Source organism: Lissotriton helveticus, chromosome 1_1 (assembly GCF_964261635.1).
Source record: "Lissotriton helveticus chromosome 1_1, aLisHel1.1, whole genome shotgun sequence".
NCBI lineage: Eukaryota > Metazoa > Chordata > Amphibia > Caudata > Salamandridae > Lissotriton > Lissotriton helveticus.
In genome coordinates, this window is record NC_136057.1 from 324,814,104 (window position 1) to 324,838,218 (window position 24,115).

Below are 24,115 nucleotides of genomic sequence, written 5' to 3' on the forward strand. Positions count from 1 at the left end.
GCCTGGATCTTGGTGTAACATATGGGCAATTTTATGGAGTCTGGTAATAGCTGAATAAACAGACGGTGCGTTATTAGGAATGAAAATGCAGCAACTAGATCCGATGGCTCTACAGGCCCCGCCCCTATCGGCCAGTATGACGTCAAGGACGAGACGATTCTGGAGCTGAATCTGGTGTCCGGGCCCTTTTGAGGCCTAGAAACGGGGACTTTACAATGAAATAACGTGCACACTGAGAAACGTGGCAACGTAACTTTACATAGGCCTGATACTCGTAGCTTTCACGAGAACTGGAAACTGGCATACTAGTGATGGACACAACTGTAATTGCGTCTTTAATCAAACATACAGGATACATATGCATATTTAATCATGCACACATAACATAAGATGGAGGACACGTAGGGACACAGAACATGGCAAAATTTACTTGGTCTCACTTTCAATGTTGGCAACCCAAAACTTGCTTTCAGGAAAATAATGAATTCAGCAGCATTGTTATGTATCTTAATCTTCAACTCAAGATCTTTTCACACTTTCTTTTGTAGAAGTAGCACATTTATGCTCCATATTTTTGCAGATATAGAAAAGCGTATATGAACTATTCAAAGGTGCATGCATTTTAGCATTACATGCTCTGCCTCGCTTTTTGATTGGGAGCTCTGGTCAGTTGAAATGACAATCCGCGCCTTATTTTGGGCATGTCTTTTGATATTTTTGCATTAAATGCATATTAACCTTTTAGGTCGCCTAATGTTTTGTGTTTCATTTTTAACAATACAAAGAATTTGAAGCTTTAAACACAACTCAAAGAGCACTTTTCATGGCCTTCCACCACAAACTCTTCCTATTGGCATTGACAAGTTGCATAACCAGCACCTCTCCATAAATATTGTGCCCTACGACCTGTATGATCCGTAATAGCACAAAGAAGTGCACCGACCAAGCCTGGATATGATGCTTGTACTATGAAGAAGCAGACATGAGATGAGGGTATTACCGTCATTAAAGTCCTCTGGCGTCCCCTGGGTGAGTGGAGACTGAGGCCGAGAGTCGCCACAAAGGGAGTAGCTGTGCTCTGCCTGGATGAGAGGGGCCGGCGAGCACGGGGACAGGTCCACGTCCATCATGTCTCTTCGGTCCGAAAGGAAGGGGTCATTCAAGAGCTGGCCCAAGACATCTTGCGAGAAGTCATCCAGGAACTCGTTGAAATGCTGCAAGGAAAGAAGGAAGAGGACTGTTGGGTGTGCCAAATCCAAGTAACAACTTGCATGCAATGACAGAACCTCTGCATCTGGACAGAACATACAGCAGCACTTTTAGGTTCATTTTAAACAAATTACTGAGCTAGCAGTACATTATGTCACTGTAAGCACACAAGCATCGTGGACGAAGGAGCAGTATACAATTCACAGGAAAGACCAAGAGAGGAAGTTAGAGCCAGAAAGACAGAGTAGTTGGTAACATGAAGTACATAATGTCACTGTAAGCACACAAGCATCGTGGTGGTCCAAGGCGTGATACACAATCCACAGGCAAGACCAAGAGAGGACGTTACACCCAGAAAGACAGAATGGTTGACAACATGAAATGGAGAATGGCCATTGAATGCTCTTTAGTGCACACAGATGTTTACCACTCCGCAAGAAACGTGTTGGGAAGTTCCTACTACAATTAGATAGAAACCAATGACTGGCCATGTTATGAGGTTGGCCTTTCATGGAATGCACTGATTTCCCGTTCAAGAAAGGAATGAATACCAGACCCTCACTCTGGTCCATGTGGCTTCAAAGAAGCATGTTTCAATCAGAGGAGTTCCAATCTCAAGCGACAAACCCTATTTGCATGAAAGTGGTGCATTGTAAGGTATATTTACGGTACGACAAGCCCTGCCGCCAGAGCTCAGAAAAGCGAAGTTGAACAGATATTTTAGAAGGCCATAAGAATACTAGTGTTCGGTCCAATATCTCTAGTCAGTGACTCCATCTCTCCTGATGGATTCCTTTTCCTGCTCACACCGAACACATAGAAACCGCCACATGTTGCACCATATAAAACGGGCCTATGAAGTATTCTTGCAGTCTCTTCCCAAGGCGTCTCGGCTCACGGAACAGGGCCCTTATCAAGGAGGCCCACGTATCGCATGCAGTCTAAAGATCGACAACATTTGATACTATTCCAGACCAGGGTCCGGACCAGATTGGGCCCGTAGATCTTTTTAATACAAGCACAATACTCGCTACATTCACCATTTGCTACACTTGCCCAGACGAAGTTCAACTTTTGAACGAAACGCGTTGGCCGATGCTTTGCACAAATCCCATGGATTGTTTGAAATAAAGATTTATATATTTTTTGCAACGAAGACACTGATCGAGCTTCAATATTGACGTTATATTTACTTGGGAGTGCACCGCTCCATTGTTCTCAAAGTTCTGTATATCTGCTTGGCAGTTGGCATCCTACAACGGCGGGTGCAGGAGCTGAGTGTGCACACCGACTCATCATATTATTAATATATTACTTGGGGATCACATCGAGGAAGTGCGGCACTGGAGTCCGCCGTTGGTTCTTTACTTTCACAGATATAACTATATGTTGCTCAACTTACCCACCTCAAAAGGATGGAAGACTCAGTTTGCCTCACCATGACTCAAAACCATAATCAGTAGGACTAAATCAGATCAGTACATGATGTCCAGCACACTGCATGATCAGCAGAGCTCATTCAGTTCACTGAGTCATCCTCTTATCATACTTTTCCATCTCTGCCAAGGAGATACTGCTAGCAAACTGGCATTTGAACACCTTTAAAGGGCAGAAGTTATCAAACCAAAACACAGCCAGCACAGAGCATCTCTTACTATGTAAAAGGCCAGACTTCGGCATGTGACGGCATCTTCCACCACAATAACATGTTAAACGTCAAACCAAAAGTATCATGGGGAGACATGCAACCACATAACAGGGCCAACAAAATCCAGACAAGAATAAGCATAAGAGAACATCTTGTGACCAGAGATCTATCAACGAAAACCAGCACAAGAATGAATCACTTACACAAGAACCTTCCAACAACCAACTGCAGACAAATTCCACCAACTGCTAGCAGGAGCAGCCATAATTTACACCCACAGACAACTTCCATCAACCACTAACATGTGCAGCCATCATTTACACACACAGACAACTTCCACAAACCACTAACATGTGCAGCCATCATTTACACCCACAGACAACTTCCATCCACCACTAATATGTGCAGCCATCATTTACACCCACAGACAACTTCCATCAACCACTAATATGTGCAGCCATCATTTACACACACAGACAACTTCCACCAACCACTAGCATGAGCGGCCATCATTTACACCGACAGACAACTTCCACTAACATGTGCAGCCATCATTTACACCCACAGACAACTTCCATCAACCACTAATATGTGCAGCCATCATTTGCACAAAGACAACTTCCATCCACCACTAATATGTGCAGCCATCATTTACACCCACAGACAACTTCCATCAACCACTAATATGTGCAGCCATCATTTACACACACAGACAACTTCCACCAACCACTAGCATGAGCGGCCATCATTTACACCCACAGACAACTTCCACCAACCACTAACATGTGCAGCCATCATTTACACCCACAGACCACTTCCATCAACCACTAATATGTGCAGCCATCATTTACACACAGACAACTTCCATCCACCACTAATATGTGCAGCCATCATTTACACCCACAGACAACTTCCATCAACCACTAATATGTGCAGCCATCATTTACACCCACAGACAACTTCCACCAACCACTAGCATGAGCGGCCATCATTTACACCCACAGACAACTTCAACCAACCACTAACATGTGCAGCCATCATTTACACCACAGACAACTTCCATCAACCACTAATATGTGCAGCCATCATTTACACACAGACAACTTCCATCCACCACTAATATGTGCAGCCATCATTTACACCCACAGACAACTTCCATCAACCACTAATATGTGCAGCCATCATTTACACACACAGACAACTTCCACCAACCACTAGCATGAGCGGCCATCATTTACACCCACCGAACCAGTCTGCCACAACAGCCTTTATTAGCAAGCATTTGTGTGATGGCATATGACTGCTCCATGACGCTAGTCACTCAGAAGCCATATAAGCCAACAGCATACATGACAGCTCTGGCAATGAGCCACAGGGGCACCTCATTGAGTGGAACTTTTGCAGTTCAGGCAATGTAGAGATCCCCAGGCCCAAAGCTTGAATGCCAGCAGGGCTGACTCAGCCTTACTTTATCCCAAAAGATTGAGCACAACCCTCAATTGGGTAACGGTTTCACATTTTTTTTTAAAGCGTTTAAAACCAGAAACGAGTTACATAGCTGTATCTAAAACACGTCATTATTATTATAACACCAAACAAAGATCATTTAACCAATGACGTGGAAGCCGGCAGTGGAGCTCATCAACAATGGCAGGCACCACAGACATTACGCAATGTGTTGGCACCTCCCACTAATACGCATGATGACAGAATGAATGCACTCTGTTGCCAATCCTCGGGAGATCACATCTGCATAAATATTTTAAACATAAGCGATGTGGCACCCGCCATGCTTACAAGCTGGTAACTGGCGTGAGATGAAAGCTCTACGTGCACGCGCTGCTAACACCTGTTTCACCACGAGAGACCACGTGATGCGCGCGGTCGGTGCCATTTGCAGACAAACGGAGCCAGCGCAGTTCAAAAGTACTTTATTTGGCCACTAAAAGGCATAAAAGCGACAGTGGTAGTACAAGTCTCATTCGGTATGTTAGAGGGGCCTTCAGGTGCTGCTCTGTGAGGCAGCATTCCGCGTGACAGCGAGGGACTTTAAGGCACTCTTTAGAAGATAATGATGGGGCCCTTAATGTGCTCCTTTGAGAGACAATATTCAGAGTACTGAACGGGGCCATTAAGGCACTCGGAGGCAGTTTAGGCCCTTTGAACGGGGCCTCGATTGGCCTGGAGTTGTGCAAGAGGGTGAGAATGCGCCATCTTTTTGCCATTGCTTCAGAAGCTCAAAGGTTACGACCCAGGCAGGGAAGCAGAGGTCACAGCCTGTAAAATTCTCTGTCACTTAAAGATAAATAAGGGACGGTTGGAAATGGTGTCCTGGAAACACTTAGAAATCAGCTGGTTGCATTCAGAGAGGCACGGCGCGAGCAGAGGCCTATTACCCCAAGGGCACCAGTCACAGCAGCTTTTTGTTACTCAACACCAGCAACATACGTCAACTGGCACCCGCGGGCCCTGGAACAACCAGGCCGCATTATGAGGCAGCCATGCTTGGCTCTCAGGGCAGGAAGCTGGCCACTTCCGCTGCGGGGCTTGTATCATGCTTTGCTTGTAGGGATTAACTGCTACAGGCTGTTCATTCCATGATTTGAGAAACAGCCTGTAGGTCTTGTGGGTACAGAAAGTCAGTATCTGTCACACACCACGTTATTAAGACAAGTATTGGCAAAGCCAATAGGTCTTGCCTTTTGACTTTCACCTTTTGGCGTTGCCAACGTTTTTTTGCAGATGCTGCTCTGCATCAGGCAAAAAAAAAGTGTGATGATGTATATGCACAAATGTGGCAACACATATGCACGAGTATCCATCATCACGGTACGGAGGCCCATCGTCATGACGTATACATGCACATACGGCATTACATAGCTGCCACTATAGGTTGAAGCCTACCTGACAGTGCAGCTGTCTGGTTTACTAACGACTTCTTTGGGACATTCTGAAAGCTTCACTGGGAATGCATTCCGTCCATTGCTTACCATTGACTTTGTGTTTTGTAAGTCATATTTGCTTGATTTCTATTTGCTGGCGTTATTTGTTTTAGGCTGTCCAGCTTGAGATTGCCCCTCCTATGCAGCATTGCCTATTTGCTGTAGTCTTGAAAGTGTGCTCCCTTTCTGTAAACAGGCCTTTGAATCTAGTTCACATCATGCCACATTTGCTGCGCATTCAAAGACAGAGGTCAAATGTCAGGCTCGGTCTTCAGAGGGAGCTTGGTGTTTACTTTTTTCTCTCTGATTTCAAAGCACACACCAAAATCTAAATGCCTGTAAATGAACTGCGCAGGTATTTCAGAATATATCAGTATTAGGCAAGCATACATGAAGCACTTTTTTTGTAATTCTGAAGTGTGGTGAAAACAAATATTTTAATACGATCAAGAACAAATCAATACACTGGGTGATGAGATTTCTACACATTATCGTTTATGCGCTGTGTAATTTGATCAGTAAAACTATGTCTGTGCAAATGTAATGGTCATTTCAATTGAAAATGTGCTGTCTGTAAAGGCAGTGTCCTACCACACATTCTTCACACTACACTACTCCACAACACTCTACTCCACTCCATGCCCCTCGCCCCTCCACTCTTCGACATGCCACTCCACTCCACTCCATGCCACTCCACTCCACTCTATGACTCTCTACTCTACGACACTACACAACATGCCACTCTATTGCACAACATTCTATTCCACTCTACACTATGCCACTCTACTTTACTCCATTCTAGGAGACTCCACTCTATGCAACTCCCTCTACCCCACTCCAGGCGACTATGACACACAACTCCACTCTACAACACCACTCTATGCCACTCAACGACAGTCCACTATACGACACTCCACGACACTCCACACTACTTGATTCTACGCCACTCCATGACCTTCCACTCTAAGCCACTACACTCTATGACATTCTACACCACTGCACTCCACTCTACGACAATCTGCTCCACTATACCAAACTCCCTCTATGCCACACCACTTTACTTCACTCTACGTCAATTTACTCTACTCTATGACACTCTAATCAACTCCACTTTAGGACACTCAGAAATTTGATGGGGAAGCAGCACACAAGGAAGAGAGCAAGAAAACGCACACACACACTTGCTGAAAGCAAGAAAAAAAAATAGTTAACCAAACTTGAGTAACACAAGAAGTGGAAGGACATCCATTGAATAATAAGCAAGCAACAAGAAAGTCAAATTTGAGTAACACAAGAAGTGGAAGGACATCCATTGAATAATAAGCAAGCAACAAGAAAGTCAAATAATGGTAAGCAGAGGGCTGACCCAAAGCCCCCCTGTAAGTGTTAATATCGTTCACAAAAGATCTTTAATAACAGACAGCTAAAAGTGATCTGTAGGAGCTCCCAGCACACATTAGATGCGCTCCCTCCTTGTACACCTTCAGGAAGACTCTCAAGCCCACACTCAGCGCCTTGAGACCCTCACGTTGAGTAGTGTGCTTAAAATCCCCACATTGATTTATTGAGAGGAGAGATATAATGAACAAGTATTGGAAAAGCCAACAGGTTTCACTCATTCAAAATCTATTGGCGCAGTCAGTGATTTTTAAAGATGTTGCACAGCAGTGCAGGATGCTATACAACATGGCTCGAAATGGCTCAGAGAAAATAAAAACAAAGCGCTATTACGCAGCCAGTACTAGTCACACCATAGCACTTATGCTGCTGTGCAACATCATTAAAAAACATTAACATTGCTTTTTTGCACACCATGCTACCTAATTTTGAACCTAGCCTTATGCAAATAAGTCCTGACCCTGGGGTTGTATTGTAAGTCCCTGCCTCCATCATTTTGTACGGGAGGGTGTTATAGTGTCAGTGTTACAGTACCAGGGGAGGGCATGGTGCTAGACTTACTTCCCATCTAAATTAAAGTACATTTACTACAGCTTTGGGTGATTTTTGGCTTCAGTAACTTTAGAATAGTTTGAGAATAGGAATGGCTTCCCCTTTTATGGGACACAGCATGTCCCATTATAAAACCCCTCCTTGGCCCTCCCTATACCCCTCCTTACTTCTCTCTAAATCTCCCATTTTGTAGTAAGTATTCTGCATTTTCCAGCTACTTCTCACTGTCTCTCCCACATTTACTACTAAAAAGTAGGCATATTTGTGAGGCGTCTGCACATAAAAAACTGGAGAAATGGAAGCTCAGAACTCTGCACATACGGTAAGTTAGTGAATAGCATTTTGTGGTACGTACATCGTATTATTACAGGACTACTAAACATACAACAAAACGCAGTTTGTGATTGTGTACCCATGTTTTTGTTTCTGCTCTGAAGCGGCCTTCTGACGGAGTGCTATGTAAAGGTAATAGCACTGTTTTGTGGGCAGTGTTCCCAGACTGAAGTCATCTCGAGGTGTTCGATTGTTGCAGGCCATGGGACTGGACGGTATTTGTTTTCAGAATGTGGAAACGGTCACTGGTTGAAGCATTTCTTACATTGCACACATTTCCATTGGCTGTATTGCTTGGTATTCTGTGCTGCTTTTTTGGAGATTGAGTGGCGCATAGCCATTGGCAGGTGTGATGCATCATTGGGTCAATCATTTGTGGTGGGCCTGATGTTTCACCGTTTCAATATGGCAGTGCTTGGGGGCGTGCCATTTGTCTTCTGTGCCTTTTTAAAGACATTTAGCAAACAATGAAAACCCCACATCCGGTTTGTTCAGTGGGGGGATGGGCAGGCGTGGGGTTATATACTCAAGGTAGTTTAAAACTGACTCTGTTGTCAGTTTAATTTTAATTTCAATAGCACACCAATTCTCGATTAGTTGACACGTAGATAGAGCGACTTTTCTGAGGAAAGCCGGGATCCCGCATTACAGATACGGGCTGCCCCGCACCAACAATGGACACGTTACTTTTTTAAGGGGTTCACAGGATCGTAGTCTCATCTATCGTAACGAGCAACACAGCCCCTAGCTTTTACAAGTTTGACTCTTGTACTCGAGAGGCATCCTTTGAATTATTATCCGCTGTCCAGATTTCCCAATACACCAAGGGCACTGGAACCTGTTCTGAACTTATCAATCACAATAGAAACAGTTACAAATGAAGCCTTGAGAAAGTCGTCTACACGATGAAATACACGTCGGCTGTCAGAGTCTACACTCTACCTATGGGTCAACTAATCTAAAATTCACTTATTTTTGTATTTACATGTGGACTATATTAGTCTGCCCACTTTGCTTTCCTTGGTGTGTCAGTTTTAAAATACATTAGTCCTGTGCTCTGAATTGTATTTTCGATTATGTAAGTATATGGAAAAGTTATTTTCCCTATGCAGAGTAACACTGCTTTGGTGGCACAGTGTTTTTCATTGAGCATGCCTTTACATTGGTCATTTGATATTTGGAAACACAACGGAGGTGCTGACTATTCATGGTTACCACTGCCATCAGTTTCTAGTGAGGTTATATATGGTTGCATGATTTGTGCAGCATGCTGTGCGCGTGTCCCACATGTGGCTGGTGGGCACTGTATGGGTGATGCAGTGCAGTGCCTTATGACACATGCGGAAATAGATTTCCTTCTGCGGTTTTGCAACCTTGGACGGCATGACTTCTCAGAGTACTCCTCCCAACTGTCTTTCCAGGCTCTGCATGAAGGTTATGTGTAAACAGTAGGAGGCCCCCTGGGTCAGCACATAAGGGACATGGGGAGATAGCTGTAAAACAAATGAGTGTCCCTAAAGGTCAGGATAAATCCTGCTTCTGCCTGAGTTATTCACAACAACCGTTTCCACTTTACTCCTACATTTGAGGCCTAACCTGCAACAGTCAGTGCTATTAAAATATTGATCCCACCAAAAGATGACTTACTCTTATGTAAACAGGGTAACAACAAGATTTTAGACAAATATGAACATATTAAAATTGTCCAACAAAAGACTTTCTGTAATAAATGTATACTTTATTCGGCCAATGCCGCACAGCATAAAATGTAAAAAACAATATAAAAACAATGTAGCAGCATCACAATATTGCACAATTTTATCAACAAGACATTTTATGAATATATTAAAAAAGGTAAAAAATTGCTCCAGAGAACAAATATAAAGTGTCGACGCGTTTCGGTGTCACTGATGACCACCTTCTTCAGGACTGTATTCTCTCTACACAACCTACTGATTGTTGCAACCTTCTGTGTACATCTGGGGCACGGGTCTTACTCTTGAGTGCCACAGAACCGTTTTGTTGTCACACTGTGTAGTAGCAGTGCGCTTTGTCAATTGGCGCTCTTTATTTCATTCTGGTCTCGTACATTCAATTATCTCTATACCTATTCTTCAATGTAGGTATATTGGAACATAATCCACACGTATCTTTGATTCCGGTCCTATGTGTTGCTCTCTGCCAGACAGGAGCCACCGATTATTCTTGAAAAAATAGATCTATATCATAATAGGGATTTATCGCTGTAGCCGGGTATTTTCAACTTTTCTTCCTCGGCACATTCAAGGTAGAGGTTGGCCTTCTATCCTCCGCGATCTCGTTTTAAATTGGGTCGGCCTCCCTGCTCCTAGTAAGGCAGAGTTCCGGGGTTTCTGGTTTCGGTACACAATGCGATAAGTATCTGCATGAAGGTTAACCTTGACTTGAGACTGTTGATTGTTCTCTCTCCTTTCTTTCTATCAAGTGATCGTCGCCATGCCCTCAGTAGGCCTTGCTCTCCCTAGCGGTGGCGTGTCCTATCTCGCTAGCTGGTCGGCATAGAATCGGCCATCATTGCCATCTGGTATACCTTAATAACACAGTTGACCGGAAAGGGGTTGCGGCACAACTTCTCTTGGACCTCTCAGCTGCCTTTGACACATTTGATTGACTATGGCATTCTAAAGCAAAGACTCTACGAAGTCGGCATAGAGGGAACTGCTCTCGACTGGATCGCATCCTACCTCAAAACAGAACAAATGTCATCCATACCCCCCTTTCTCACCCAAACTGTACTTCACAAAAGCAGGGGTCCCTCAAGACTATCATCTCACCCATGCATATCAACATCTACATGAAGTCATTACCGGCATTGATTAATGATTTTCAAGTCACATGCTAAAACTATGCAAATGACACACAAATACTCCTTAAAACTGCAAAGCCCCAAATACATTGGGAACTCACAAGTTTTCTGTTGCCTCAGAACCATGAATCAAGGGATGACATGGAGCAATCTCAAATTGAATGCTTCCAAAACAAAAATACTCATATGTGGCAATTGGAAAAATGATGACCCACTTGCAGCCAGCCTGATGACCTGTGAACACCGGCTAGAGTGCATAAGGAAGTAAGAAACCTCAGAATTACCATGGGCTCCAAGATATTAATGAATGCCCGAGTGGACAAACTAGCACGATCAAGCTTCATTTTCTATAAAAACTCTGCGATGCATCTTCCCAACCTGGGATTTCCACACATGGTCCAGGCTACTATCTCTATTGTACTGTCTAAAGTCGACTACGCCAATAGCCTCTATCATGGATCATATTTAACAACTATGAGAAGGCTACAACTGATTCAGAACTCTACTGCCAGACTACTCCTACATGTAAAAAGCCACCTGCCCACATCTCCTCTGCCCTGATTGCCCTGAATTGGTTACCAGTTGCCTGAAGATCCACATTCAAGCTGCTTTGTATTACCCACAAGGCGATATATCGAACAGGGCCTCTTCATCATGAATAAAATCATCAAATACATTCAACAAAGGAACCTCCGCTCTAGATTGGCATCTAGCTTCAAAATCCCAATATACAAGAAAAAACTATAGGTGGCACACCCTTCTCTGTTCAAGCAGTCAAACTATGGAACTCTTTACTCCCAAACATAAGATCCACGGATAACTATCTTATCTTCAGAACTTCAGAAGACTACTCAAGAGTTGGCTCTTCACCACATAACCACCAAACTCAAACATAAATATACAACATATCCCTGTGTATATAAGTAGTTATGAGGATATTCTGAATGCATCTAGATATGTATATTCCTTAGTAGAAATGTGTATAGTAATTATGTTTTTAAATATATAGATATTCATTAGGTCTGCTTAACAAATGTACATATTACTTATGGTTATAATATTCTGTGTTTAACATGTATATAGGTTACTGCATAAATAAGTACATTTTTATCATAACTATTTATCTACAAGTGCACTATTAAATTATTAATAAGAAAAAATATTTTTAAAAATGTGCTTAAAGTATAGCAACACATGAAAGTCTGAGTTTATTACATACAACTTAAAACTAGATATATTACATTCTTATACATATATACTCTGTGTTATGTATCTTTACATTTAATACTTAACTTCAAATTCAACATTTCCAATGCACTACCCTATATCTCACCCCATACCTCTCTCAATGTATCATCTAACTCCTCTCTCTGACTCATTCCAAATCTCATTCCACTACTCTCTCCAATGCACTACCTTATTTCTCACCCTATACCTCTCTCAATATATCCTCTACCTCCATTCTCTGACTCATCCCAAATTACATTTCACTACTATAATCTCCAAAATAACCTTTCTATATTCTTCCCTCCCTGCATCATCTCAAACCACTTTTATTATTTAGATCCCCAAAAAAGCCTTTCTAAACCCTTCCCATATGTATCCCTCCAAGACTCATCCGATACCTCATCTCTCTCCCTAATCCACTTCTAGAGACTCTCCCCTCCTGCATCTCTCCTTTACTCATCCAAACCTCCTCCTACTGCTATGATCTCCAAATAAACACTTTCTAGGCCCTTCCCTCTTCTATCCCTCCAGTATCATTTTCAATGAAGCTCACAGACTAGCATGCCCACCGCCCAAATATATTTCATACTCCTTATAACCACTAATACTTTTTGGGTTCCGGAGCAGCGTGCTACTTGCTATAAAGCACTTCAACGCCTCGTCAGGGATTTTAAGCGCTATATAAATGTACTAACATTTACAAGCCAGCAGACCAGACATTCAGCACTAGGTCTATGGACAATCATGCATACACACACCTTCTTGGATCCAACACACGCATCACTGTTTCACACAGACAGTATAATTCTTACACGTGCAATACCCCCTCCCTTTGGGAATCGAAAACACACCGCACTGTTGTGTAATTCTTCAATTTGTAAACTATTTCCATACTTTTGCGTTCCAAATAAAAATAAACAAGCAAGCACTGACAAAGCCAATAGGTCTTGCCGTTAAAGGGCAAGTGCCAACCTATTCCCTTTGCCAATGCTTGTTGGCAGTATTACTTCTGTGCATCTAATTTCCTTTTCTGTTCTTAAATGGTTATTGGCCCTGCTAAAACAGTAAAGTGAAAAACACAAAATGACGGCCAGTGTGTCACGATGCATGCCCACAAAAAATGTACAACTTGGGTCTTCTTACATTTTTTCATGAAAGAAATACCAATCCAGGATGACCACTGCATTCCAGCACATGCATTGTGAAGCACCGCACTGGCGGATACCTTGGCTTGTTCACGGTACTGTACTAAATTGGCTTGCAGTCTTTTTTTGGACAGAAAAGTAAAGATAAAGTGTGTAGTAGCGAAAAATGAGAAGCCGGGGGCCCTTTGCAGCTGCAGAACACTCTGGAAATAAAGGAACATTTAAGCGTTCTTAAAAAGGCAGGAGAAAAAGAGTTGAGAATCTTGGTGACTAACAATCGATTGGGAATAAGGATGCAAGAAGACAGAGTACAGGCGCCCACATAAAACATGTTTTTTTTAATTACATAGTCTTTACTGATGTTTTATAGAATACCAGGTACATAGACATATAGCCATTGCAGCTATGTCCTTCCAATATGCTGTATTTTTCTAGGCAATCAATAACTGTCCCACAATAATTGCCCTCCGCTCTTCATGTCGATCGTTTAAAAACATGAACACCAAGAAGTCGACGGGCTGTACCCCCATCCGACCCAGTTCCCATACCATGAGAAAAGAAAAAGTATTAAACAATGGTGAGCAGTACTTGAGAGCACTGCAGAAGCAGAGGTCGGATGACAAAACAGTGGTGGAAGGCGATGGTAAGCAGAACCATTTGACGAAGGTAAGAGCAAGGAAATAAGACGTGAACCCATGAAGTGCTAAAAGAAACAAAACACAAAAAAATGAGATCCCTTACAACACAACAGTGGAAAAATAAAACTCATCCAATCAAAAGCAAAAGTAAAACAAGCATTTGCAATGCAATAGGTCTCGCATTTGCAAAAGTTTGAGCTTGCCATTGTAAATGACAAACCTTTGTGCGAAAGTCCCTGACTCATGGCTGGGGGCGGAGATCCTCCCTATTCATAAGAAAGGTGATCGCTCAGTAACGGCTAATTATCGACCTATTAGCCTCATTGATGCTGTACAAAAGATTGTGGCTCGCCTTCTTTTGGGTAGGATCCAGAGTTGGATCTCTGATTATGATGTTTTAAGTCCCCTCCAGGCGGGTTTTCGACAACATATGGGGACCTTAGAACAAGTTTTTAGATTTATGCTATTATATTGGAAGGTGGTCTATCTTGGGGGAGGTTTGCTGTTTGCGGCACTTGTGGACCTTAGGTCTGCTTTTGACCTAGTGCCCAGGACAAAGCTCTGGGAAGTCTTGCTGGATTTGGGCATGCCCAAAGAGCTGGTGACGCTGCTGATCAATCTGCACTTAAACACCTATGCCAAAGTAAGATGGGGTGGTCCAGGGGAGGTCACTGACAGTTTTAAAGTTGCCAAGGGGGTTAGACAAGGGTGTGTGTTGGCCCCCACCCTTTTTTCCTTGTTTATTAATGGGGTGACTAAGTATTTTTCTAACTATCCAACGGACGCCCCCTCCCTTGCTGGAAGGAAAATTCCCCTCCTCATGTTCGCGGACGACACTCTTCTTATTTCTAAAACGAGGCAGGGCCTTCAGTCAGCACTGGCCCGTTTTGAGTGTTTCTGCAGCGAGCATGAGTTAGAGGTGAATGTCAACAAGACCAAATTAATGGTTCTGCGAGGCCCCCAGGCTGTGAAGGCCAAGGTGTCGATGAGCGGAGCCATTTTGGATCAAACTGAGGTTTTTACATACCTGGGTGTCACATTAAGTGAGAACTTGAGCTGGAAACCCCAATTGGATCTTATGACCCTGAAACATGCTCAACTTGGGGGAGCCTTCTTGAAGGAGCACGCAAAATCTCTCACTAAACCCCTGGCACCGTTGGTAAAAATGTATGGCTCCAAGATAATCCCTGCAACTATCTACGGTGCAGAACTGTGGGGGTATAGTGATTTATCCACTCTGAGGGTGGCACAGAACAGGTTCCTCAGAATGGCAACTGGCCTCCCACAATCAACACCTTGCTTACCCCTGCAGCTTGACTTAGGTGTTAAATCTATCGAGGACGTGGTACGGTATAGACCACTGGCATTCTGGCGTCGTCTGTGGACTACACCTGAATTAACCCTGTTTGCTGAGGCCACCGTTGAGGTGAGGGGGCTTGAAGGGTCCCATAGGGTTCCCTGGTTCTCTCATCTCAGGATACTTTTGAAAAATCTGCGCCTGGAGGCGTTATGGGTTGATCCAGCATGTGCTACCTTTCCATCAAAAAAGGCACTTAAAGATATTTATTGGCATTGGATCGCTGAGAGGAGATCCACTATGGTTGTTGGTCCTACCATGTCACTGGAATTTTTGGTTGTAAAAGATGTCCCTAAATATGAAGCCTACTGGGACTTAATTACTAAGCCAAATGATCGTAAACTGTATCACCAATTACGAGTAGGCTCGTTACCCGTGCGGGGGCTTACGCACTCCTGGTCAACTGGTGGTAGCGATAAGTGTCCTTTCTGTGTAACAGCAGTAGAGAATATTGAACACTTTTTCTTCTGCTGCCCTAAGTATTTGTTACCCAGAAAAGTTTGGCTTTTACCAGTCTGCCGCTTATTAGGTACTAGATCTGCTGTTGCAGTGACTAGGATTCTTAAAACTGATACTTCCCCCCCCTATCGCCATTGGTGTAGCAAAATTCGTGAGCTGGGCTTGGTCAATCCGTATTCACAAACTTGGTAAATGAAGTTCCCACTGTATATGTTTTATGACTTTTAGTTCCACGTAGCATTGTTTTTATGTAGTAAGGGGTCTTCTAGTATATCATTGTTTAAAATGTAATACTTTTCTTAACATGGTTGTAAAATGTAACGTATTTATTATCTTATATGTAAAAGCGTATGAACTGGTTTTTTATGTATTTGTCTTTTATGATGCAAATCGAATAAAGACCTCTTGATGATGATGACAAACCTTTTATCTATGTGTTGGTTTTGAAAACAGATAAATAAATGGCATTGTCATTTACAATGCCAATAGCTTAAACTCTTGCATTTTAAATGACAATGCGTTTTATTTATGTTTTTAAAAAAGAAATAAAAATGCATTGTCATTTAGAATACCAATAGCCCAAACTCGTGTAAATGCGAGACCTATTGCTTTGCAAATGTTTTTTTTTACTTTGCTTATGTGATGGCAATAAATATCCAGCATAGCGAAACACTAACTTAAACCCTGACCCTTCTTCCCAAGACCAGTTCCTGTAGAGTTTCCCAAATAATTACTGGCTCTTATCTGCACTGGATATTTTTCGTTCCCTTTACGCCCTTTTGTGGGACACTTTGAGTCTGAGGCCTACTAGAGACAAATTTCGAGGCGGGAGCTACATAAAATGTCAGGGGGGTTTATGCTTCCAGCAATAGGCAGAGCGGAGATGAAGGGGTGAAAAAACAACAAAGCGGTGGATTTAATAATTAACATACCTTATAAATTCCAATATCCCGGTTGCAGGAATTTAACAGGTGCAATACTTATTTCCTCATTTCCGCTCTTCAAAATGGGATGCTGCTTACTGCATCATAATCTACATGTCCCTGCTGAAATTTCACTATGTGAGTTGATAAACTCCGGCAAACATATAATTGTGAATCGTGCGCAAACAGCGGGTGGCGCAGGGTTCGTAATTTACTGGGCCATTCATAATACGGGCCTATGCTTCAGTAAAGTGCACACACCCACCTGTCAACTTAAAACATAATCTGCTTTTAGGCACATCTCTAGTGGGATTTCTCAGTATTCCAATCGCTTTACCAAAAGCCACTTAGAAGGCGAGTGCCCTGGCAATTTCGCCACTTAACCCATACTTTAACACAGTTCTGCTCTCTTTGCCACATCTAAAAGAAGTATTGCCATGATTCATGAGGACAGAATTGTATTATACTTCAAATTAGGGGGACAGAGTCAGCTGCACAACAAAGTGGATGTTTCCTCTTCCAACCAAAGCCCTAATTGCTAGTGGCAGAGGATGTTCACCTGAATAGCACCCACTAATGCCCCCCAAATCAGTGAATTACATTCCAACGAGATTGGATGCATATGCCTAAAGCAAATCACTATTTCATGCTGAATCCTAAATTTAGAAATGGCAGGATGACGTCATAGTAGGACTGTAAGCAAGAGGAAAAAGAATACAGTGATTCTGTCGAGGGGGCCTCCTCATTACACACTACTACAATAGGTATCTAAGGTTTTGTGCCTCCGCTGCCAGAACCTAACAGATATATATGTTTCATCCTGCCCCATTCTAAAAAAATAAAAGCTTTTTTTACGCCATTCTGGCATTTCAGTTATTAGTGTCAAACATTACAACTTTTCAGCTAATTGGTGGATGTCAGGGAAGACAGGCGAACAAACAGCACATTCCCCAAAGGCTCCCCTTACTACTAAGGATCTGCCTAAGAACTGAAGAAGATAGCAGTCTGCTAATTTGGCACATAGGCAGCAGTTGACAAAGACGTGAAGAGGTTAGTTAACCCCACTGTGATGCCACAATGACAGTAGTATTTTATCTTTCTGCTCATGTATAGTGATAACTGTATAGAATAGATATGTCTTAGTTGGATGCCTGCTTGCCTTATTTTTAATTATTGTATTGCTGCAAATTGCCCACATCTCATTTCAAAGATCACAATCTCTTTTTTAAAATTCATACAACTATAACCTAGCAATATATCATCTCCTGTAAATCATTTATTAATACTAGCAACCATTTGCATAAATTCACGTACCCCATCCCACTAAAGACCATGCCTAATGCCTATTCATTTCATATACACCACCTAGAAACTATAGTAAATGCATTGAATTGTTTTCTTAAGAGTACAATACTAATCACAATGACCAACAATAACCACTGGGAAAAAACAAACATTGGGTTGAGCAGCAGTGTGTTGCCCAGTGTAAAGAGCTTTACCCATCTTATCAGTGGCAGTAAGCGCTATGTAAATACAATAACAATACAATTTGAGATTACTCACTGCCTACAGGTGTTGTGGCAGATGTATGCATAAAATGAATACTATTGTTCTCCCTCCTAAGTCACCATTAAAGATTAATTTTAAAAAGTATACATTGTCGGTCAACAAAAGTGTTTTGCCAAGCACTGTGCTGCCTGAATTATATCGCAAATTAAAATTACAGGTGTGGGTGGGGGCTAATGGAAAAAGCAGTTTGATTTCGTTCTTTAACTGCAACTATTTGTTACATTTGCTCACATTACCAACAGGTAGATTGTGTGCTCCCTGGGAATGTGTGAGGTGGGGTTTGGGTGAAAAAACAAAGGAAGACTGGGGAAGCAATTGGAAGATTAGAGTTGTAGAGTATTGCAGGCTGCACTGTCCACTGTATGAAAATAGCTCTACATGCGTAAATATGTTATGTAAATATAGAAACCTACCAGGATGTTAGCGTCAACTCAACCGTTCTGATATGCTCCCTAACTTACTCCTGGCATAATACAGGACTCCCTGAGTGAGCCCTGTAGAGCCACGTCGCAGTAAGAGGAGTAAAGTAGGTTCAACTCACACATCAAATACCTCATCCCTGGATAGCACACCTAGGCTTTCTGGCCTATACAGTTGGTGTACCGCATTAGCTCATTAGGACATGCTGCATGTTCTATTTACAGGATATCCACAAGAGATCGGTAAATTTGCATACAACAGATTTAAAGGGAAATCAATTTGTTTAGTGATTATCCAAAAAACCTAGCATACCCATGACCCGCAAAACCCAATGCCGACTATGGATTTCTCTTCTGCGTTTATGTACAGGGTTAAGACCAAATATGTATTACTGTAAAACAATCGAAAAACATATCGGGCACATTGTCGCGGCAATAAAATATGTCTCCACTAAAAACAGTGACATAGCGACCAAAATTTGCAGGGACTCTTCTAAGTGCAAGAAATACCCAGGAGAAGCCGCGACAAAACTGAAAACAATAACAGTCACAGAAAAGTCACCATTCAATTTATTCCTTCAACAGCAAACACGTTCTACCAATCTACTTCCTCGAAGTTTCGTTAGAGGGAATAGCTTTGGGGGCGAGAGTTGCTGGGCATGTCTACCAGCTAGAACAACAAGCTGGCTCCGTGGAGCCGAAGGGGGGAGGGAAACTGAAAGCGCGCGCTGCCAGCCTCCGGGGCAGGAGATGTGCATGCGTACGGAGTGCACATCTCCTGTCCGCGCGTGCCACCTCCTGTCTCCCATCGGCAGAGAAAGTGGCAGCATTAGAGTCTTGCAAGGCGAAGCAGCGCATGTGCTGCATTCGCTAGCGAGACCTAAACGCTAATGCTCCAGGGACGGATCAAACAGAAGTAAGGCAGGAAAGCCACTGGGCAAGGAACAGAGAACTTAGATAGATAATAAAAATATCCTTTTATGAGCAAGGGTCAGACCTTAAGCCCACTCAATGTAGTCTATTCTAGAAAAAATATCTGACCGTAACAGTTGAAGCTCTCTGTAGCCAAGACTTAAAATACAATACAAAAGTAATCAAAAGGGGGGGAAAACTTTTAGAAAATAAACAGGATTTCAACCAACATTAATAAAAAAAAAATAAGTGTCAATTATAAGGAATTCAATTTTTTTAAGGCGCCTATTTAACCTGAACTTATCATCTATTAAAAAGAAATACTAAAAAGAAATAAATCACATTTCTATTCTCTACATCAAACCAAGCTATTGTAATTAAACATAAGAATACGAAGACCCCTTCAGAGCAAAGACAAAAATACTGTAAGAAGTTTGTAGGTACAAAAAATACACAATATTTTACCACTGTAACATAAGATTCGCTCCGAGCATTTTGCCTGCACTACATTTAGGCTTTGCATTTTTTTTATATAGTTTTAACAAATGTTGAATATAATCGTAAATTTATTTTTTGCAATTGAAAAGGTGTGTTAGCGTGTGTATTCAATCAATGGCACTCATAAATAAAAACTACAGACTCACTGATAATGCGCAAGAGCTTTTCAATTACAATTATTTAATTGCCTACCATACCCTGTATTAAAAAAATAAAATACAATAAAAGACATGCTCTGCCAAAGTGTTATCTTTGCCCCACCTTCTCACCCTTTAGAACAGCCAAGATAGTTATGCGTCAGTAGAGTTCAGAGCTCATGGCACACAACAGTTTAAGAAGAAAGGTATTACGTATGAGATGTAGAATTTGAATGATAAATGTGTTCTCTTCATGTATGGCTAATCACTGTACTACGTCAGTGGCTGCTATTTTAAGTTTGTAGACTGTGAAACTCTTTTTGAAAAGGAAAACAAGTTGAAGTGTGCCCTGAGGGTGAGCAAGTCTTTGAATTAAGTTTGTGAGTTATTACAAATTAGAACTTTGGAATGTTGGGAGCTCCATTGCAGACAAAGGAGTGGCCCAGGGATAATATATGTCTGGTACAAAACTTCTTCTCCAACGTTTGTCTTTCTTTTTCTCCTTTTTAATACAGAACATCTTACCCTCAAGAAGGTTACATGTTCTAATAGCCTTATAGTTCTTCTGTCTCATGCTTTACCCATTGTTAAAGGCCCTCTCCCTTGTTAAGGGTTTAGGGCCTTTACGAAAAAGGCGTAGCCCTCTTCAGCATGCTATATTTGCTGGTGCTTGATCTAAATGTTTTATTTACACATCATCAATCAGTCAATCAGGGTTTTTTATAGCGTGGTACTTAACCGTGAGGGTGTCAAGGCGCTTGAAGAGCGAGGGTCTGCTGATCTGTCTGGGCGTGGATGTTCAGTCGAAGAGCCAGATTTTGATGTTATTCCTGAATTGGGTCAGCGACGATGATTGCCTGAGGGGCAGGGTGTTCCAGGTCTTGGTGGGGAGATAGGAGAAGGATCTTCCTCCAGTTCTGATATTGTGAATCCGTGGGAGGATGACCAGGGCAAGTTGGGCCGAGCGTGATTTTCTATTAATGAGCTTTGATCCAATGCATTATTTAGAGAGACCTAAATGTAGGAACTGTAACCTCTAGTCCTGCTTGCAACCCGGACACTTGCATAGCTGGGCTATAGCTCTATTATAAGTAAATATATGTTTACCTTCTCGTAGTTTGAGGTGCAGGCTATTTTACCTGTTAGCAATTACTGTTTATAATATTCTGTGATAAATATTATTTAAATAAAATACACTGGTCTGTAATAAAGGATCAAAGTTTGAGGGATGTCAGGTCACAGGACATGGTAAGACACAAGAGACCTAGGAAGCTGGAAACAATGAGACAGGCAGGGAACAAGGTACACAGGGCTGTGGAAGATACAGAATAATTGTACCAGTAGTACAATATTTCCCGGAGTTAGACGCACATCCCTGGCCACTATACGACTGTCCTCTTCAGGCACACATCTGGTTCAATAAGGGTAGACAAGGTTTTAGACCCAACTACTTTAGAATGCTCTTACATGGCAACATTGGTTGCGATTCCTCACTACCCATTATAGTTTGCATTCGGGTTGCTTCGTTCCATCAGCTTTGTTGTGTTTTACTTTTTTTGTTTCCCTGGATTCCCTGAACGCCAGGCAACCCAGGATGTGATACCATCTAATTATAAGAGCTGAATGGAGTGGCACAAACTAGTTCCTAACAAAGAAAAGCTTCAGTTCATTTACCAGGCCCTGCTATCATGTATACTAAAGATTAAAGGATGCTACCTACGGGAATACACAGCTTGGCTTGTAATGGAATATTGCTTAGGAGCCACGTCTGACTTATTAGAAGTTCATAAAAAGCCTTTACAAGAAATCGAAATAGCAGCAATTACCCATGGTGCTCTTCAAGGACTAGCGTATTTGCATTCACACAACATGATTCATAGAGCTATTAAAGCTGGAAACATCCTCTTAACGGAGCCTGGCCAGGTGAAACTTGCAGACTTTGGATCAGCATCAATAGCATCTCCTGCCAATTCCTTTGTGGGGACACCATATTGGATAGAAGTGATCCTGGCAATAGATGAAGGCCAGTATGATGGCAAAGTAGATGTATGGTCTCGGAATCACAAGCATTGAGCTAGGACATGTACTTTTCGAACTTTCCTTCGACCGTGGAGACCCTGCCATTTGACCATTGCCCGGTGGAGCTACCGGTTAGCTGAAGAGGAGACAGGCTGTGGATCCCCCCTCGGCCGTCACCTACCCAGCCGGACACTGGGCAGACGTTCCTTGGTCTCTCTGTCGTATCTATACCCTACCCCTTTCTCCCCTACCCCCTTACCCTTCTCACTCCATTTTCCTCTTCTTCTATTCTCCTTAAATGTTTTTACTGGTATCATTGGTAATATGTAACTAATGTAAGTTTGCCACTATGTGGAACCTTGTGTAAAGCGCTCTGATACCTTCGGGTCTAGCCAGTGCTATATAAACTCTTTAAATAAATTCCTTACCTCACTAGTGCTACCTGCTCTATTACCGCTTGCCACTTTATCTCCCTTTCCCCAGGCTTCCTCCTTACCGAAGCTGCAGAGCCATCTGCTTGCCCCCTGTAAGTCCCAAATTCCTTTTCTTCAGTATCACGTTTTATTAACTCATGTTCTCTCACCTAAAAGTGCAGGCCTGACCAACTACTACTTAGGACTTGAGACACTGTATCCCGGGAATCTAGTCCGAGTTTCAAATACCAACCCGCAGCAGAGTTTCTCTCGCCCACGCTCTCCTCCCTCCCTGGTCCCCTCAGTGTGGGTCATCCTTGACCTACCACAAGGGAGGGCGAGTAGACCCCCGAGGGGAGACACAGGGACTGGCTTCGACAACCTCACATTCACAGTATTGCAGTTGTAACAGCTTTAAGTTACATCTACTACTGGAATTTGGTGAAATGAGTCCACTGTGCATCATTTGTTTTTGATGAGGGCAAAATTATAAAAAAAATAACTTTAAAAACATGGTCAGAATTTGGCAAAATAAACTTCATTTGAAGGAAATGGGCCTGTAGTTTACTGCTTGCTTAGGGTCTGCAGCAGGTTTCTCTTAGCAGCAGCAACGTTTTGGCCTTCTTCCTTGTCGAGGGAACCTCCCCTGTAACCAGTGAGGTAATATAAATGTGGTTTACAGAGGGATTAATCGCCGGTGGCACCATATTTAGCCCTATGATAGGGCAGGGATCAAGGGGGGAACCGGATTTGAGGCTTTTTAGTGCTGCTAGAGACTGAGCGAGGGAGATGGGAGTGAAGACGTCTAAGGTGGCATGCGTGGGAGAGGACGGAGCTAGCCTCGGCCCTTGACTCTGGGAAGAGGGTGTTGGATTCAAGAAGCTTTTTTGAATGGACTTAATTTTCTCATAGAAAACAGGTCGAGCTCACTGCACCACTCTGCTGTTAGGGTGCAGGCTCTCGATGAGACCACGGGTAGAAGAAAGGAATCAACAATTTTAAAGATTTCCTTTGCTTTGTTGTCTAATTCCATAATCCTAGTGTCGAAAAAGCTTTTCTTGGCGAGGTGAAGTTTTCCACTGGTACACCCTTAGTGCAGCTTTGTAAGCGTCTTTGTCGTATGTGCGGTCATTTAGTCTCCATATTCTCTCAAGCTTCTTACATTGGCCTTTACAAGAGTTAAGCTCTGCATTATACCATGGGGCGGTCGGGCAAGATCTCACCTGAGAGATCTTTTTAATAGGTGCTAGTGATCCAGCTATCAAGGTGGGCATTGTCACATTCTACATTACCTGTCGGTGATGGGATGTTACTTAGAGAGCCCCAGGTGCACGGTTATAGCTCGGTGCCGGGATGTTACTTAGAGAGCCCCAGGTGCACGGTTATAGCTCGGTGCCGGGATGTTACTTAGAGAGCCCCAGGTGCACGGTTATAGCTCGGTGCCGGGATGTTACTCAGAGAGCCCCAGGTGC

General features: G+C 42.7%; 1 protein-coding gene across 1 annotated transcript in view; it reads right to left on the bottom strand.

Moving 5' to 3' along the window:
• CREB3L2 (cAMP responsive element binding protein 3 like 2) overlaps positions 1 to 24,115 on the bottom strand; it is a 175,658-nt gene that overhangs the window by 55,584 nt on the left and 95,959 nt on the right. The window contains exon 2 of the mRNA XM_078647333.1: positions 1,001 to 1,214. Coding sequence (XP_078503459.1) covers positions 1,001 to 1,214 — 214 coding nt within the window. The remainder of the gene's footprint in view (positions 1 to 1,000; positions 1,215 to 24,115) is intronic.